The sequence below is a fragment of the Prenolepis imparis genome, unplaced genomic scaffold (genome assembly GCF_030444845.1).
Source record: "Prenolepis imparis isolate NDT839.2.m4 unplaced genomic scaffold, iyPreImpa1.0 SCAF_1, whole genome shotgun sequence".
In the NCBI taxonomy this organism is placed as follows: Eukaryota; Metazoa; Arthropoda; class Insecta; order Hymenoptera; family Formicidae; genus Prenolepis; species Prenolepis imparis.
This window is the reverse complement of record NW_028141159.1, coordinates 19,851,971-19,872,187: the sequence shown is the minus strand read 5'-3', so window position 1 is coordinate 19,872,187 and position 20,217 is coordinate 19,851,971. Positions and strand designations below refer to the sequence as shown.

Below are 20,217 nucleotides of genomic sequence, written 5' to 3'. Positions count from 1 at the left end.
CATAAAGTTTGAATTGTGGAAAGTAAATATCCAGGTAAAATATTAAAATCGGACGCTCTGTACATACTCTCATATTTTTTTATATTTATTTTACTACGATATATATTAAAAACGTATCGCGCAATTTTATGATAGCCTGTATTTATCGGCATTAGAACTTCCGTCCGGGGTCGGTTTTTCCTTTGATCAAGATTTCGTCGTGGGGGTCTTTCTACTAGCCGTCTACGCAAAAAGGGTTGAAATGGCGACCGTCCATGGGGAAAAGGTTGCGCATCGCGCCGGCGGTGCGGAATATCGGGCGCGCCGGATGTGCATCGACCGAGATTAAAGGTGAAAGGGGACGTCGAACCATCGAGGAGAAAAAAAAATCTCAGATAAAGTTAACGCCATCTGATGGGGGCACGATATGTGAGCGATGAAAAACCTGTGAACCTGACTTTGCGTCTGGCAGAGTAATCTTCATCCCTGCTCCGTCTTTCTTTCCCCTGTCTCTTTCTTCTTCCCTCTTCTCTCTCTCTCTCTCTCTCTCTCTCTCTCTCTCTCTCTCTCTCTCTCTCTCTCTCTCTCTCTCTTGTAGGTCAATTTCAGCGTCGATCGCTGTCGACGACACGTTTTACTTCACTGGCTTTGCGAACTTTATCGAAGGTACCGCGGATTCTATCGCGCCACTAATTAAAGGTAATGACCGAGTATCTTCCACCCTTTAAAGACATGACTGCATCCTCCCGCTCGTCTATTTTCACCGAGTTAGATCAGAAACGAATTAAAGTCTGCGAATGAATCATTATACGGATACTGTATTGCGCAAAAAAAAAAGGATTAAGAGGAAAACGGCGATTTAGCTGAATGAATTCACTGTGAGCTTAGGCGATGAAATAGTCAATATCTTTTCTCGATATTCACAAAATACGGAGACTTCAATCGCGAGACTGAATTTGGAATTCCAAGCACTTACGTTTCGAAGTTACAAAAATATACGGATCAGACAGGTGTATAGAATGTAGTAAGACTTTGTGAGAAGAATTTGAAAATGTTCATTGAAAGAACTACTGGCGAGAGAAAAGATTATATAAATCGTGGTCTGACATCGAAGAGGAAAATCTGCTTGAACTTTTCCGTCTTACTTTCTTTAGAATGCCGGCGCGCCATCTAAATTTGACACTTTTGATTCCAACTTGTCGGCTCAGGTGGAACAAATATTCGTAAAGTTCCAGGCGCGAGTGGCATCGTCTCGTAATGTTTCACGGGTGATTAGATCGGCGGATTTAATAATTGAGCTTCCCTGTCAGCGAGCGATATGCTTAACGTTATCGAGTGAAAAACGGTTTAATATTAAAAATCAAGTTAATCCACTGGCAAATTGAATTTGTTTGACCCACATGCAATTAGAATCAGAAATGTAAATTGCCTCTTAAATTTAATTTATTAGATGATGAGAAAATTAATGGAATCGCTGGACTTGATAACCGCGGAGAAGATTCATATTTTTATATATATAAACATTCTATAATTTTTCTCTCAATAAATTTTATATATATATATATATATATGTGTGTGTGTGTGTGTGTGTATATTCAATCGTGATCAGAGAGTTATATTAAACAAATATTTAAAAAATGTTGGAAATTATTTTATTTTATTAACAAGATATAGTTTAATAAAAATATATATGTATATATATATATATATATATATATATATATATTTAACACAAATATATTCTCTATCATATATATATATTATTATAATAAAATAAATTAGTATAATTAAACATTTTATTTTATTTTATTAAATTGAGTATTTACAAAAAGATTTATATAATTAAATAATTTTTGTGTTTTTTTGTGTGAGCACATTTAATTAAAGACCATTTTCACATACAGACCATTTTCGAGTGCGAATTATTTATGAAATATGCGCGTATGCTAAAATTCATGAATTAATATAGAAGTATTCAGACCCACTTAAATTTGCGCTTAATTACGCACAATATAATGATTTTACAATAGAGCTATTATTAATTGTTTGAAAGTGTTCAATCACGTGACATTAACATTACTATACTGATTATTTATCGTCGAAATCTACTGCTAGTGCCTTTTGGTAAATGCGGTGTCGCGTTTTAGGCGAATGAAGAAGAAATCGTTGGAATTGTGTTGTGCCGACGCGGACAAATGAGGATCAGCGCATATTTCGTCATTAACAAAGATAAGAAATGGCACGTTTCGCGCGTTAGGCCGCAGCTATTCCCGTACATTTAGCCAGCAAACAATGATAGAACTTAGCGCTGAAATTGGATGGCTTTAATCGAGTGGAATGTCTGGGGACAATCTTATCGTGTTTCACTGTTGCCTTGACGTAACTAATTAAGTGAATCGTGTTAGCTCACTGTAAGGTGGCTCTTGTTTCTCCGCTGCGTCTTCTTTAATTCTTTAACGTTTTAACTGTAACGTGAAAAAATATCTGACAAAATTAAACAAAAGATATTAAACTATAAATTTACAAATATAATGAACAGAGAGACGTCAGTTACACTGTAATTCTTTAATTATACAAATCGATGCCGAAAATAAAGGTCATTGTTATTATGTCATTTGTAGACTGCTTTTTTTTTCATTAGTAACATTATTTAATTTATAATATAATATTGTTAAAAGAAGTAATTTTTAATTAATCTTTTGTGGTATGCACTATTTTGAAAACAATTTTCGCAACATAACATTACTGTGTATAATGGTAGTTGGCATATCCCATTATACATGTAGTAACCTTACCAACACAGATTAGGCATACCTGAAAATTTAACCGCACTATTAAATGGCTATTCGGGATACAGTATAACGGTTCTACATGGCAGATAACGCTGTACCACCGGGGACGTCTTCCCATAAAAGCTAGATATTGTAGCGGAGATTGACGTTGAAACGTTTTACCACGTTTTGCAAACGTTGAATGACATTTCATCAGGAACAGCGCCATTTTCTTGCATTTATAAATGTAAAAGACATACGAAAATATTTTGCTTTACTTTTTCTTATTGTATTTCACAGCTCTTTACTGTCAGTCATTATTTATTGTAATAATGTATGCAGGATAACGTTAATGAAAATCCCAGAAAAATACATTAAATAACTCTGCACACGTAAGATATATATATATATATATATACACATATAAAGGAAATAGGTTACCATGGCTCATTAAATTCGTTTGTAAGCCCGCATTGGCCAGCTACGAGAATGTAATACAGTGTCACGTAGAACAAAATCGCTTACGTAAAAGTTACACAGCTTGATGAGAGCTTTTAAGGCAAGCGGAACTTTACTCTCTCTCTCTCTCTCTTCTATTTACATTTTTAACTTGCTATAGCCTCCCCGCACTAAGCTGCGACCTGTTAATTCCGACTCTGACTAAGATAAAGATCCTTTTGTACCGTCAAAACGGGACAAAATTGGTTTTATATTCAGCTCTTTCTTCTTCGTACACCGCAACTTTAATTTCTTTAATTTTTATTATTGTAAAATGTATTCTACAGAGCAATTATTCAGAACTATCTTTACGATGTGAAGAAGAATATAATATTTAGTCTTATAATATAGCTTTAGGATTTCCAGTTATTTTAATTGTATAAAGAGTTTTAATGATAAGTATTATTAATAATAAAAGAAAGACAAAAGCTTTTAAAACCGAGATATAATTTTAATTTTCTTTAAAAAGATATAAAAATTTTGCAGATGTACGTGAGAGAGAAATGATTTCTATAATTTGTGTTTTTATATAACATGGATGTAATGAATATATGAGTCATAAAATTATTTTCATCATCTTATCTATCCTTAGTTTTTATGCGATATGCCTTCTTCGAAAAGTATGAACGCAAATATTCTAATAAGACACTACCATTTAATATGGTGCGTAATTTGATAACGATACATAATTTGTCAATTTCTCGGTGAACGTTATGGCATAACGGAGAAATCGTCAACAAAGTCAATGCCAATCATTTAATAAAGTTATACATAGTAGTTAGTAAGTTTCGAGATTGTTCTCTTGCCTTCAAACTAGGTGAAAAGCTGTCTATGCAAAAGCAATTATCGAACAGCTGTCACGACATCAATATCTACCAAGTGAACTACTTAGAAATGAAACTTTTATGTTCGTAAAGAGAAATTGTTGATTCTCGGATCGAGTTCTTATCGTTAATCAACTTCGCAAACTTGGAGGATAAAATTAAACAGCTATTATATTAACTGCAATAATTTCTTTTATTTTAATCAATTAGTCAAAGTACAATTTGTTTTACTTAATACCATATCTTATATTCAAGTGGAAAAAAATATAATTGTTGCTTCTCAAGTAATCGCGATCAATTAAAAGAAATAAGAGGGATTAACAAATTTATACTGAAGTGTTAACGAATTTAAGTTATATTATGTTATCAATCAAATAAAAATCAAGAAAAAAAAACAGATTATGACAATTTTTATTCACAAAACATGACAATTTCGTAGTAAAAATCTTTTTTATTTTATTGCGTAAAATACTGAACCTATTATAAGCATTTTTTCCTGAATGAATACTCTTAAAAAAATATATTTAAACTTATCCAGTTTAACTTAGCCTAGATTGAGATATCTTAGAGAAGACCCTACAAGAAGACCCTTGATTTTATAAAGTGTCATTCTCCAGGCAAACGTTGCGAGACGATTAATAGCTGCTATTAGTGATTGATGTTGGCATTAGTACCAGCACTGTGGGAGCGATATGACTATTTCACTAGGGGTTGCTTCTCCAATGATCGATTCAGAGTCAATATACTGACACCACGACGAACCATCGAATGTCGATTAGGTGGCAGGGGTTCCCTGAAATTTTGGTCGACTAGCACGATGACAGAAAATCCCCGCTTTACGAGCTTAACGCGGCGCGATACTTTATTGCCTCCAAAGTCCGACGTGTTTTAGCGGCGGATTTACACCCCGTTTTCTATCATGCAGATTTACGAGCCGCGCGTTTGATTACTTGATAATAAATTGCGAAATTCTTTTTTTCAAAGCCGCGATTAATTAATAAAGCTGTATGTGTGTGAGTCTTACATCGAGAAAGTGATTAATATTCGAGAAACGAATATTTAATTACTCTTTCTTATAGATAAATTAAGCATTTATTTAATACTAACTGAATATATATCGTGAAAGTTAATGATGGATCAATGATATATATTTTTATTTTTTTAGAATTCTTTTATATGATGTATTTAAAATATATTACGAATTATATGTTAATTCTTTTGGCGAAGATTTTCCATTATTTAAATTAGATATATAAAATACAAAAGAGAGAGAAAGTTTCAATATTATCACTTTAATTATTTTTTGACAATTTAAAGTTAATTAGGTATATGTAACATTTTTGAGGGATTTTTCTTCAAGTAAAATGCTAAAATATCTGAGAAGTCTTACTGCGCTCTATGTATCGTATATAAAGCGTATCCCCGAAATTGCACATAGTGTATTACACCTATATATTACAGGTGTCATAAAATGTTCGCTCTTTTCGCGACGTGTGTGAAACAGGTGGCGGTACAGAGCGGTTGCGTGATTCTTTCGGTCACAGTATATACGTAGTTCGCGGGACTCGCGGATGTGCGAGCAATAATTTCGCCGCAGCTCTCCGAGACGTAGTTCGCGTCGGCGTTGGGAGTGCATAACGTGTTTTTACGGTTCAACGCAGAACAGAAATTATTTTGCCGTGGAATAAAAATGTTTACGCTATAAAAAAGGCAACGGCATTCGCGTTCCTATTCCGTCCGCGATAACTTTTCGGCTTTGTCACGTTTCGTTCGTCGGTGCATACGAATACGTTTCGTTCATTCGTCCGTCCGTCCGTTTTGCGGAATTCTCTAGGTAAAAAGTATTCTTTTTCTTCCCTTTTTTTAAATAATGGTTACGCTTTTAACGCGTTGCATCGCTCGAATGCACGAATATCTAATTTTACGCACGGAACAAAATTGCGCTTTGCGAATTCGAGGGATTATTTACAACGAGTAATTGAGTATTGTTTTTATTTATTTTTCAATGTACACATACACGTGATTTTGCGCAAGTTTATTCTAATATATCTTGATAATTTGATACTCGCTGTTTCAGCGCTGTTATAATAAACAAATTAATTTCTGTCGATATACCATGGTTCTTCCATGTATGTAGATTACGTTTAACGTCACAACATACGCAATATGTTTTGCGATATCGAATAATATCGCTGCGCTATCGTGAATATCAATTTTTGATCATCTTGTTGCGACAAAGATTATTTTTGGTGATAAATTGAAAATAGTTTATATATTCAGTGAATTAAAAAAAAAGTGATTTTATTTTTGATATAATATGCTTAAGCCTGTTAAAAACAGCCGAACGAAATGTCCGTCCGCATATGTATATGTATATATCGCGCTGCTGTGCGCGTGTTGCATACTTTATGAAGAATAAAATGTGAAATGCACGATACTGAAATTAAACTTTCATGGACGATCGATTGCTATCTCGAGCGAGACACCGATTTCGCCCCAATATACTTCTATAATTTAACGAATGCTTAAAATTAGTCAGCTATTGTACTCTCATGTCGCTTCCTCGTATGCAGTATTTTTTACATCTCGTTTAAGCGTACGAATTGCATTTACCGTTAATATTTTTAGTCCGGATACTTTATGAAATTTATTTAGTCCTTACTTCCCTACATTTTACTCTGTTTTAAACTCCAGAAAAATACATTATTTTTAAATAAATTTTATTATACATAAAATTGATAATAATTATATTTATATTGTATTATTAATGAGTGAAAATTGTTATGATATTAAACAACGTTTCTCAAGTTTGAAATTAAAACGATAATTTGAATTGTTCTATTAAACTGATTGTCATTTCAAAGAGCATCGTATCTATTCGCGGAATCGCAATCCTTTTGCTACAATATCTCCATAATCATGAATATTAATTCTAAATTAGTAATTTAGTTTCCTTTCGCGGTATAATTACTCAACATCGACTGATTCCATATCCACATTACCTGCTACAAGACGCAAATAGAATTACGTAACTAATGTTTGAAGAGCTCACGTCAGACACAGCTATTATCTGGCCGGCTGAGTAAATTCATCTAAAAGACGCTTGGTGGGAATATAGTCTGCAGTGTAACAGTTATCCAATACTTCGTGTACGTATTGCTGATGAAATATTTTTCCGCGGAAAGATATTTTTAAAAAATACTAGAAAAATCAGTTTCATTTTTATTTCGTAATTAACATTGAAGAATGCTATAGTGAGCTCTAGCATATTTTATTAAATTCGATCTTTGCATTTCTTATCTTTAATTATTGTTTTCGGAACATTGATAAAAATCTTAACTCTCTATGTTAATCAGATTTCATTAAATATGTAATTGAAGATATTATATATTACTATAATTAAAAATATATTCTTGTAAAAATAATCACTAATAATTTGCATATTTTTAAGATGAAAACAATTTTTATATTTAATTTTTTAGTTACGATTGATAAATAATTGATACATCACAATATTAAACTTGTATTTTGAACTTTTTCCTTTTTCTTAGCCCATGTTATTTTACCTTCAAATGAGAGGATATATTTATAATAACAACATATTAGAATAATTTTAATTTAAAATCTCTTACAATTTAAATTGTCATGTAAATTTTATAAGCAGATATAATTTGTCCGTAAATAGCAGAAGAAAACTTGTGCGACAGAATAGCAACGAAATTCCGCGACATCGAATTCCGTCATCGGCTAATTGTAAGCATTCCCAAGTCACTAATTAGAAAACTAGGAACTGCGAACGTTATCTCGCTTGGGAGAGATAGCAGTCTTGGAACAATGCGGCTGGAAGAACTAGAACCATATTGTTTGAATTATGATGTAAATAACTCGAAGCTAAGACATTATTAAACCCTCGATGAAACGGAAACTTCCTAATGAACGTACTAATTCCGTTCTATTTAGTATACAGTACATACCAACTAGGTGATGTGCATTACGAAAATATTCTAAATAATATTGCGGAGAATATAAAATAAAAGTCCTAACTACACATTTGGTTTCAGCCCGAATTTTAATTACATAATTCTGACACAAAGTATACAAATTATTTTGATAAGTGTGTCTCAGCATATTTGCAATATGCTGATTCTTTCTTTACTTTTATCGTGTCAGCAAAACTGCTTCGCGAGACCCGAGTAATTCATCACCTTCAAGTCTGCTTAGATCAGTGGTTTTATAACGAAGTATATCGTGCGTGGTTCGAGAGAACAAGGTAGTAAATGGAATTAAAAATCTCTCCTCGTAATCTCTTGAATATGTTTTACACATATTTTACATACACAAATGTATTTAGCAATTGTAATAGCACGCGTTTAAAGGGATCGTATGACTTTTTTGCGTCTCTTGATAAATTTATTTAAAAAATATTAGAATGTCTCGCTAAAATTTTGTATATAATTTTGGAACAATATTTTAATATTCGAAAGGGAATGTTTGAATAAATTTTAATATTCCAGAGAAAGTAGTTTGGAGAAATCGCGCGTATTCGCGCGTACTTCATGTGATCTTTGCACCGAATATTTTTGTCGATACTCAACGGCGCAAAGACACTACTTTGTCCGTATATTTTATTCCGCTTCTACATTTCCATTTCCCATTGGCATTTGGAGACAATCTATGCTGTTCTTTCCTGGAAAAATAACCGCGAAAAGTAAGCCGGGAAACCGTGAAGCATTCCGCAGATACGTGTCATTTTTATGTTTCCGTGAAGAGACACGAAGAAAGAATGATTTGTCGCGAGTTTCTCAGGGTTTTTTTTCGTGTTTTAAATTCCGGGCGATAAGCGCGACAAAGATTATGAATTTTAATGACGATTGAGAGTAACTAACTACTCCTGTTTCTTAAATCGCAATCTTCGCGAAAATAATGGTACTCTGTGTGACGAGAGAGCTGCGCCGAACAGCTGCCGTGATTTATTCGGCAGACTATTAGGGGGTGTTACGATGTGATCAATCATTCTCACTGTGAAAGTTTGCTGGAAAAACATATTTGCATTATGCATATCGGATCGCGCAAAATGTATATTTACTAAATCCCAATAAAGAGAGCTCCGTTATACTATTCTGTTGTTAATTCTAAATTTTCATGTTACAAAATTGCATTAAATATATATTATTTTCCTTGTAAACAATAATTAAGAATATTCCAAACTTGTTTAAAAAGAAGAGCATAATTTGCTAATATGAGATTAGCGAAATTAGCTGCTATAACTTAGATATTACTAGATTTACAGAGAATACAAATTGCAATTTGAATTTCGCTTCAAAGCTGTTGTAAATGAGACAGTTTACCCTATAAAATGTAATTATAACCGTAGAATATACTGTCATATCAATGTGTATTATAATGTTTGCTCATTTCAACATTTATTTTTCATTTTTGACATAGACAGCTGTTCGCCATTTATATTTTTGCTTCAAATATTGTGGAAAAATAATATTGCATTTGGTGAAAGATTGATAGTACTTGTCGTTGTAAATAACACAATGATTAATCATTTTTTTTTTTGTTGATACTCTTCTCTTTCTCTTGCGTAATAATTATCTAACTAATCTTTTATAATTCTTTCCTAAAATGCGAGAAAAATTATACATCGCGTATTATATATATATAATTTATATCTTATAAAATTCTTCAAACCTTGCGATATATTTGACAATATGCTTGAGATGGCATTATGTTTTATTTTTTACGAGACACTTTCCTACATCTGTCATCGCTGTAAAATTGCTACATAATTTACACAGATTTCACTTTGACGCTTTTATTCTCGAATCTCTTGGCATTGAATTCAATATAATTTCTGCGAGTTTAAATCTCGATACTATAAAAGAAAATACATGCAAACAAAAAAAATCTTGACTTTTTCAGAGGCAGAATGAAAACGCAAAGTTTTGAGATTCTTTTTCTCATATGTATGCGTAGTATCGAAAATTGAATTTGGCCAGATTATATAATGTTTCCAATGTCTGCTCGTGGTCTGATGCAATTCCTGCCGAAAAGTGATCATGCAAATTCCTCCCCTTCCTTCCTCATGCGTGACGTCTGAACACGTTTGTTTTTTCGCGTGCACAGTGGACGCGCGGTTGAACATGTTAAAGTCGCTCGGTATAGGGGCGAAACATTTACCCTTATCGCCTTTACCGCCCACGGTTATCCAGGGGGTTGCGATGGCGGGCGACAACCAGGGGGTGGTTGATAATGCTGCAACCACGCCGAATGCATCGGTTGGCGCATCCGGAAACTGTACTACCGTCGTCTACGCGTTTCCGGAAGAGGAGGATCACCTTGTGGTGGGATACCTCAATGATTGGATCAATGCATATTCCTTTATAACGAGTGAGTACACCATCGGTTGGTCGTTGTACTTTCAGCTGGTAAAATTTGCTGTTGCTATCAACCTCGATTTATGCCAGGGTTGGATACGATCAGGGTAATTTCCTCGCTTCCACGAGCGAGGTTGGCGAATGATATTTTAACTCTGAGCATCTTGTGTGAAAAAGGAAGGGATCATTCTTGATAGCATTGATATCGCATGGATTGATGTCGAAGTTAGTTCAATTTTGAATGTCGAAAGTATGGAGATATATATTTTTTTTTATTTTGTCTTTCAAAATACTACGAAAATGGTATGAACATATTTTTCTGTACTCATTTTACTCAAACTTGAACTAAAATTGAAATTGATTGATTGGTTTGTGTCTTAGTTTTCCGATTTTTCGAAAACATGTAGAGTCATGTTGAACTGATAGGTATAATTATTGATCCCTGTTTGGCAAATATATATGCATTGTGTGTTTGGCATTGTTTCTAATAGTTAATGTGGCATGTGTTAGTCGAATTTTACTTTTGATTCCCATTTTCTTTCTTTGAATGTCACGTCACGCTTGTCTGTATACATAATGTAAGTCTATAAATGAATAAAAACAGAGTGCACACGAATAGAAGTTTTTATCGATGTTTCTATCTTGTTTTATTCCATTATTTGTGAAGATGCTTGAATCTGCTTTTCGATGTTTTTTACGGGAAATAGAAATTAGGAAGAAAAATCTAAGGTGTGCGTTTTAACGTGATCTCCGCAGACAATCAAGAAAAATTTTACCTCTACATTATCGTATCGGTCAGCGCTGGTATCTTGCTCTTTCTGGGACTGGTTATTGGTCGTCTGTTAGTCAGCCGGCATCGCGCCAAAAGGGATGCAAAATTCCATGCGAATAACGAGACTCTTCCAAATGGATTCACCGACGATATTTCCGAAATCGATGCCGACATCGATCTTACCACACCGGTCGCAGTACCTATGCAAGACGCAAGGTAATTTTTTTGACACAAAAATAATGAATCGTTTCATTATTGAATAAATCAATAAGATGTGAGTAAAATTCTTTCAAGCGTATTTAAATCTTTACTAATCTTTGTCATTTTACATGGGTAAGTATTTTCTTGAAAATTGAAAATGAAAATCTATTTTGAGAATTTCAGTCGTATTTTAATCTCGAATAAATAAAATTTGTGTTCTTTTATTTCACTCTTGGTAAGGAAAATAGGTGTCTCGAAAATTTTACTATAATTTCGTTTCTCTCTCGGTATCGGACTAACTCCCGATGATGCTCTTTCATCTCTTGTAGACTGCCCGAAACTCAGTTGGCCGAGAGGCTTCACGGCGAACGTTATTATGCCGACACGAGGATACCTCTGTCGCCGACGAGCATCCACACCTCGGTGCCTCACGCGACAAACACGGGGATGCGCGTCGACCTCGGAAATCACATGGTTGGCACGGATAATCTTCACACGATTCTACGCACGGAGAATCCCCGGAGCCTCAACAGCAAAAGCTATTACTATGGCTGACAAGAGGAAGGGGTTGTCCCGCGCGAGGGACGACCCCCGTCCTTGAGCCCGGTACCGGAAGTGAGCACGCGAAAATATTGCTTTTAATTGACGAGACGTGCGTGGACTGATAAAGGCAGGGGCTTACTTCGTCGCACCGAGCCGCTGTAAATTATGTTGAAAACACGAGAAAATTGTGCCATTTATTGCACCGAATTACGGTAGGTAGTGACAGTGCAAGACTCATTTGTTGGACTAACTTTAATGACAAGTATTCGCTGATAGCCGTTAAAAAACAGACTTACACATGCGCGAATTTGTATAAAAGTTTGCAAAAGTGTCGTCCATTTTTCGGGATTTGCACGAAAGTTCTCGAGGAGTGTATGATCTGTTGTCGGCGAGAGAGGGTGATGTGTAGAAGAGGAATGAACGAATCATATAGTTATGACATTGTTTTGCTGCAATATTGCAACGAGAACGATAGCGATATGTTAAAAAAAATCGATTTATAAATGTGTATAATAAGAATGCTTGAGCGAAGAGAGAAAGAGGAGAAGTTTCTCTGAACTGGAATAGTTTTAAGGACCACCGCAAGCATTTATGTTATATTATGCATTTAATCGTCCACGACGGAGAAAGAATGATCTCTAATTAATGAAAACACACACGTGGCAGGATTCGAATTCAAATGTGGTCACATTCTTCCGAATTGACAAACAATTACTAAGAAAGTAGACATGTGTTACTAATAATTATTTATTTCCTGGATTACTAAGCTAAGTCAAATCGACGGATTTGAGTTTCGTTGTTTAATATAGATAGAGTTTAACATATCTTGCGGAGACTGTGTTACCGACCTTGATATATATTCGTCGATCGAACTCTCACTGTATACCTTACATTCACTGTATACACGACTCTTATACCCTCAGCAGAATCTCGCTAAACGAAAGTTGAGTTCCATGAAGCATATCGATAACTGGCCGGCAATGTTTTTGTCGACAGACTTCTGGGACATTTTATTTACCTAGGTCTCTGGTGATCAGCTGTGAATCAGTGAGAAAGAAATCACCAGGTCAGGCATTCACCTGAGGAATGTCGACAACATGGAAAGTAATATTGATGTATTTATGAGTATATATTTTATATATAATTTCGTCATTATGTCAAACGAGATTTGTCAGAGCGGACAGTTCCCTTAAGAGATCTATCACGCAATCTTCTTAGGAAAAAGGAATCCAATATTAATCAAGGTTCTTTAAAGATCACCGTTTGTGTGCGCTGGCTGGAAATTATCGATCAGTACGACCGTAGAAACGGCAGCCGCACTTGTATAATCTCACGCCCACACTCAAGAAAATCTCTCAACGAACTTACAGCGGTTTTGTACACCGAAGCTACGCTGCCATAGTCGCGAGACGATTTTTATAGACCTATTGGTACGTATTGTATGTATATCACGCTGTAAATAGAAACGTAATAATGTAATATATGGATATAAGTAAACGAGAGAGAGGGATGTGCGTAATAAGACTTAAATCGAGAAAGAGAGGTCGGAGATTGTAACTGAGGGTTGCCCTTTGTGCCATACAATCGATTTTGCAATCGTACGGGAAAACGGGAGAGAACGCACGCCTCTCTGTCGAGCTTTGCGGAAACTCTCCCTCGCGGACGATCGCGGATAAGGTAGTAATATAAAGCAGAGTTCGGATTTTCCTTCCATGTAAAGAGAGTGTGGACTTCGACCAACGTGGATACGCGATCTTGTTTTGTCACATTGTGATCTTTCTCACGACTAGCCGTTGATCGTAAAATTTGCATAGGAGTAATTTGATGATCGAATCGCACACATTGTTCAGTGAAATCGGAACGTCGTGAAGAAGTCGATGCATCGATGATAAGATTTATGTTGCAGGTTCGATGAATATTAGATCTGAAATTTAAATGCAGCTAAAAAATATTTGTATATATTTTTTCAAGTAAGCTTAACATCTTTCTTTTCGTTCTAGAAAACGTTGAGAATTTTAATTTGTATTTCTTCACGGCGTATATTCTGATTTTGCCGAACGAGATAACGTAATTGATCTACCTTCTCGTAAAGAAAAATGAATCAAGATCCCATACCATGTGAGAAAATATGATAGATTGCGTATCACGGAACTGCACTATTATTCTTTCCATCACTAGCCACATTAATGTAATTTCGCTCAACTGCTCGTATAGTATACAACAAATCCGAGCTCCAGCGAAAGCCCGTTCTCGTTGTTTGTTTGTACGTCGTTCGGTAAGTCGTAATCTCCCCGAACTCGCACACACAGAGCGTCGTCGTTATGACGAATCGATCTCGCGTTGGTATCCGGCGACGCGGAGTCGCATTTTCGACACATCAGCGAGGTCGTTAACGTAATAATGCCCACACTGATCGTTACCTTTAAGGGCTAAGCCATCAATTAGGTGATACGTCGAGGCCGTACGAGCATCGCGAATGCCATAATTTGACACAGCTCGCACGAGGAGCGCGATTGTCGAAAAAATATATATCATTCTCGCTTGATTGATTTTTCGCGACCGTCCGTCGAGACGGAACGTGCTCAGTACGTTTGCTTCTCGTGCGAGAAAATTAAACATATTTTTCATACAAACACATTAATATTTCTTTTACATACATATATCTGTTTCGCAAGAGATTTAATAATTTTGATATGCGACTAGTATTTTATTTTTCTACATCTTTCTTTTGAAATCTTTCGCGAGAAAGAGATTCGTTAAATTAATCCGACGTACACATCTTTTTTCCTTTCCTATATACATATTCTCTTGACATTTCTCACTCTTCATTTATTTATTCTTTTTTAAAAAATCTCTTTATGTATCCTTTTATGCGAATAAGTATGAATAAGCGAATCGATTAAAGACTATTTATTGGTCATCGAAAAAATCATTTTATTTCGTAAAGTAAGAATAAATTTTTTATACTTTACATGTACAACTTTTTAATCTCTAAATTTTATATTTAATTATAATTATATTTATTTGAAATAAATCTCCATTGCAATTAAGCCACGTTTATTGAACCTTGTAAAAAATATTTCAAAGAGATTTACTTGTTTATTTTAATATATATATATATATTTTTAATAATTCATATTATTTCTAGCCTGTGCAAATTGTATCAGAAATAACACCAAAGACCGCTCTCGAAACAAGCAATATCGCGAGCAACATAGATAACTCAATTTCCGCGATTCCGCGACTTGAATCGAATGTGTAATCGAGTGCCGACTGAAAATATAATTACCGGATATCATCATCGCGCGACGAGATCTAAAAACTTGGAAACGAGTTCTTTCGCGGTCGAGATGCAATTATGTAAGCTTGCAGGTACGTGCGCTTCTTTTTTTTTCCTCTCTTTTTTAATTGGTCCGCATTAATTAAGGCTTACGTGTTCTAAAGCCGTACGAGAAACCGCCATTCGAAAGAAAATCCCCTCATCAGGGAGAATGGTTCTTCCCTTCGTTATTATTCTTCCACTTCTCGCAACGCTCGCCTCGCGAGCTTCCCCGGGCTTCCTTTTGTGAGGAAACCCCGCGGAATTCCAGCGGGATAGCGCGCCTTGTATTTTTATGCAAATAGCGTTATGTAACATGTATACCTACATCTCGAGGCGCGCCTTAAAAATCCGGAAACACTCGCCACTTTCGCTTTTATCTCGCGCCTCCTTTTTTTATTACACCGTTATTTTTGTTCTTTTTATTTTCGTACGAAACGTCGAGACGTCAATAATATAATTCTTTAACCTCTTCGAACGTTCCATGAATGATAGATAAATTCATTTCCAGACACTGGCGCGTTTTATTAATATGTTGTGTTAAAAATATCGCCGATATGTTTCAGCAGCAGAGAAATCGATGTCGCTAAAATTAAAATAAAATTTTGTTTTATGCTAAACAGACGAGACGTTAAATATTTCGTTGAGTGCGTTGGGAAAAAAAAATACTTCCTCCCGGGAAATTGTGTTGCACACCATTCATTGCTCAGCAATGAGATGACGAGACGAGGCTTTCCGTTTATCCGTCAATATCTACATGATAGATGCAAATCGCAAATTGCCGCGAGCTTCGTCGTCTGAGATGCAAATTAGCCTCGTGTAAATACATTATAGGAAGGATCGGTTATACGGTCTACCTTTGCGTATACCTTATGTATACCTTTAACGCTTTATGCCTCGCGGTCCTCCTATTTTCCAAGCAGCTGCGCTGCTTGCAAGCTCCCTTCGTCGTCCGTTGAATTCGCACCTTTTTCTCGGTAGCGAAAATATCTTTGGAAATTTCTCAGTATATCGGTAGCGCTATATCGTAGTAAATTCGCCGTTGTATTATTTATTTATCTTCGCATCCCCCATCTAACGCTCATCCAGTGGGACGAATGAATTATACCAAAGACACTTTATTGAGCGGCGATCGATCGATCAGCTGTTGGAAAAATGTAAAGCGGCGGATTACGCACGTATCTCTTCCACTGCGGATTGTGACTGATATTACGAGAAAAAACAAACAAACAAAGCAAGTAATATTTGGTCGAAAATGAAATTTACGTTCGCGCGCGTAAATGTGCATTGTATGCAGTGGTGCGTAATACTATAATAATGGTTTGTTAATGGACGAAATGTTAGAAGACGGTAATGCGATTATGTGGAGCGAGCATTTATCATAAAGTAATAAACATTTGTTTCACATTAGCGCCGCTACCTTCTATTATTATAGTATACATTACGTCCATTAATGTCCTCTTACACATTCGTGCAACGTCGTCGGAGAATTTTGCATGCAGAGATATATTTGAAGCAAATATAAGAGTATTAAAATTAACGAGATGCAGAATACCGAAAACTATAAGTCTCCGCTTGATCAATTTTTTTAAAAATTTTAATGTTAATTAACAAACACAATCGGGACAGTATAAGGGGATTCGTGTGTGAATTTTGCTGATACTCTTGCAAATTTTCATTATGCCTTTTACCTCGTTCGGTATATTAATTAGTCTATTCTCGTTGAAGCAACCTTGTTCGGAGTGCCTGATATTAATTGACGAGAAGCGTCCATAAATATACTGTACGTATTTGCAACCTCGTCGTCATGTAGATTCGCGAGACTCTTCGCGACAAAATTGTTATCGCTTATAATAGCGGCAATGAAGGAGAGTTTGTGTTTATCGCTCGCGTTATTCCCTCGGATTTATATCCTTGTAAGAAAGTGAGAATCTTGAATGCCGTGACTTGGCAAAACACGATTCCTCTTCGTATCGGCTAATCAGCGAGAAAATCGCGACGCAGAGTGCATCGTGTTTCAAAGATCTCTTGAGTTTTGCGTTAAATGAAACTGAATTTTTAAATTATTACTCGATATACACATCGTCTGCATTACATGACTCGAGTATTTCAGATGCTCTTCTTTTAGGCGACAAAGTGGTGCATGTACGTACCGTAACACGTTGCTTCGCGTTAAATAAAACGTAATGTTTTGTATGTAGATGATGAAAGCGGTATGAAGATGATGTTACGAGTGTTTAAAGCGCGCGAGAGGAAAATAGAGAGAAAGAAAGATGTATGTATGTGTGCGTGTCATATTAAGACGTTTTCATTGTAAGTATTACTTGTAAGCAACACTTGTAAATATCGTTGTACTATAAATAATCGTGTACCCGTTCTTTCCCGATTGCGAATCGCACGTTTTTACATTAATCGAGGATACACGCGCTGATTTGTGAACGGCGACTCGATAAATTGTTACTACAAAATACAATAGATACGATGGTGTACGCATATAAGTGTGAGTTAATATTTTTGTTATACAAAGCGCAAAACCAAGCGGAGGTTCACATATAAATAGATAAATCGTCGTCGCCAGGAAAGTTTGGGCCACGCGTCATCTGTTAACGTTTGGAGATAACGACTATGGTTCTTGAACTTTCAAGATTAATGTTTTCAATTTTGTGTAACTATCCCTTGAATATGATTTACAATTAATAATAAATGAACTTATGGACATAATGTGCAATCTCCTATACACTCCTATAAAATTCAAATTTTATTTCTGAAGGAATATTTATGTTTTCGAGATAATGAGAATCGTATGAAAAAGTACAACACAACACGCAAGGGAGAATAATAAATGAGGCAGGGAAATAAGTTTTATCGCGATTTGACCTTTATTATTATATATACATCATTATGTTGCGGATTTTATTTTATAGGTAAACGAATCTGATTATGCTAAATCGAAAGAGGAGAATTTTTGGGAAAATTTCAAGTGAAAGAAAAATTCGACTGAATATTGTGACCGCTATTGAAATTTACAATCATTTTTCGCACCATTTTCCTAGTCTACGAAGAACCGCTATTGTAATACCGAGCAATAATTTACAAAACGATACAATGCGCGGCGGGAAAACAATGGTAACTTAATACTATTACGCATATCCTCTGTCATTAAATTAAATTAATAGCCAAGCAATTATATACATCCCCGCGCGTATATTATCGACTAAGGATTTAGTACATTTATTGTTAGTTACAGGCACGATACGTCATAGCGTATCGTGCTCTTTAATCACTTTTACGAAACACGGATTAGCGACTGTAATTGTAACAATGTACTAGGCGGGGTGCGATAATGGATGAACGCGTTGCACGTGGAATTCAACCGCTCTCGTGGGAATACAACCGCTCGATAATAAACTAGTAGTAGCCGGAGCTTTGAACTTGTTTCAACGTTACGCGTTAATTGCTCGCGAATTGCCAGATAATTATTATGCGCGAGAAAGTTGCTTCGCTCAAACGCAACCGACTGCGTTGAAACTTTTGCGTGATTGTGTACACGTGCGCTTTTTTTATTTTTATTTGTTGCTTGTTCCGCGCGATGTGAACCCAATTTAATTGTATCGGAAAATTTAATTGATCAATATTCACGTTTGCATCGGTTTAACTCCTCCTTTTTCCTTTCAACTTTTCGAACAGATCGTTGCGATTTTTGTTGTGCAACTTTTAATCGCAGATGCGATTTAAAGAATTTTTCATTTAAATTCTCCTGTTCGATTTTGTTTTGCTTAACGAATCGTAATCTGTTTGGAAACATTTAAACTCTTGTTCCGTGTTATTTTGAATGGCAAAATCGCTGCGTCGTTATGTTTTGCCAGTAATTTATTGGATTACTGAACTGCGGCAATAATACTTTTTATCGACTAACGTAATAGACAATGCAAAAAACAGTTATTTCTCCAACTTGTGGTAATTAAGATCGCAGAGTAATATGATGAGCCGAGTATTTCTGCGAATCGATCAAGTTTGCATTAGCTGCGCGATTGATAATCAAGCTGAGACAATGGAGCGTATTTATATGGATTAATTATCGACATAATAAGTGAGTCCATCGAAGTCAATTTTCATGCAACCGAAAAATTAATTAATCTGATCCTAGATAGTCAGAACAAATAATTATTATTGGTTGTTTGAGATGCGCAATTTAGCATTCAAAATAATTTAAAGGATAAAAGGCTCGAGATAAACAAAAATAAAAAAAATTTCAAAAATAAATTTATGTCACAACAAATATTAATTGGTATATACATATATGCACTGGCGGATCCTGGGCGGGGGGGGAGGGGGGTCCGGTTAAAACCCTCTCTTGCAAATTAAAAGAAACAGTTTTGCTAAATTTGTTTAAAAAATATAAATAAAGAAAAACAAACATTAAAGAGCTATCGACGTCAGGATCCGCTAGTGTATATATATAAGTATAAGATACACTGTAAATTATATTCATTACGCATTCAAGGAGTTAAGTATAGATTAAGTCAGACATAGGACGAAATGATGAGATAATTTCATTGCACGAAAATAATTAGGTGAAATTCTTTATATCGATATAATATATATATAATATATATAATATATATTATATTGATGCAAAGAATTTCGCCTAATTATTTTCGTACAACAAAATTATCTCATTATTTCGTCCTATGTCTGACTTAATCTATACTTAACTCCTTGAATGCGTAATGAGTATAATTTACAGTGTATCTTATACATACATATTGTATATATTATATAGATATAAAGAATTTCGCCTAATTATTTTCGTGCAACGAAATTATCTCATCATTTCGTCCTATGTCTGACTTAATCTACACTTAACTCCTTGAATGCGTAATGAGTATAATTTCCAGTGTATCTTATACATACATATTGTATATAT

At 35.1% G+C, this 20,217-nt stretch overlaps 1 protein-coding gene across 7 annotated transcripts in view; it reads left to right on the top strand.

Annotated features, from left to right (window-relative positions):
• The window catches only part of LOC145935406 (uncharacterized), a 344,338-nt gene extending 326,337 nt beyond the window's left edge, over positions 1 to 18,001 (top strand). For 5 of the 7 annotated variants that reach the window (XM_083036756.1, XM_083036783.1, XM_083036739.1 and 2 more), the window contains 3 exons: positions 10,205 to 10,468; positions 11,212 to 11,443; positions 11,758 to 18,001. In XM_083036756.1, coding sequence (XP_082892882.1) covers positions 10,205 to 10,468; positions 11,212 to 11,443; positions 11,758 to 11,983 — 722 coding nt within the window. In that variant the 3' untranslated portion in view covers positions 11,984 to 18,001. Of the gene's footprint in view, positions 1 to 10,204; positions 10,469 to 11,184; positions 11,444 to 11,757 lie in introns of all 7 variants that reach the window. The other 2 variants (XM_083036772.1, XM_083036764.1) reach the window with 2 other exon arrangements.
• Positions 18,002 to 20,217: the final 2,216 nt, after the last annotated feature.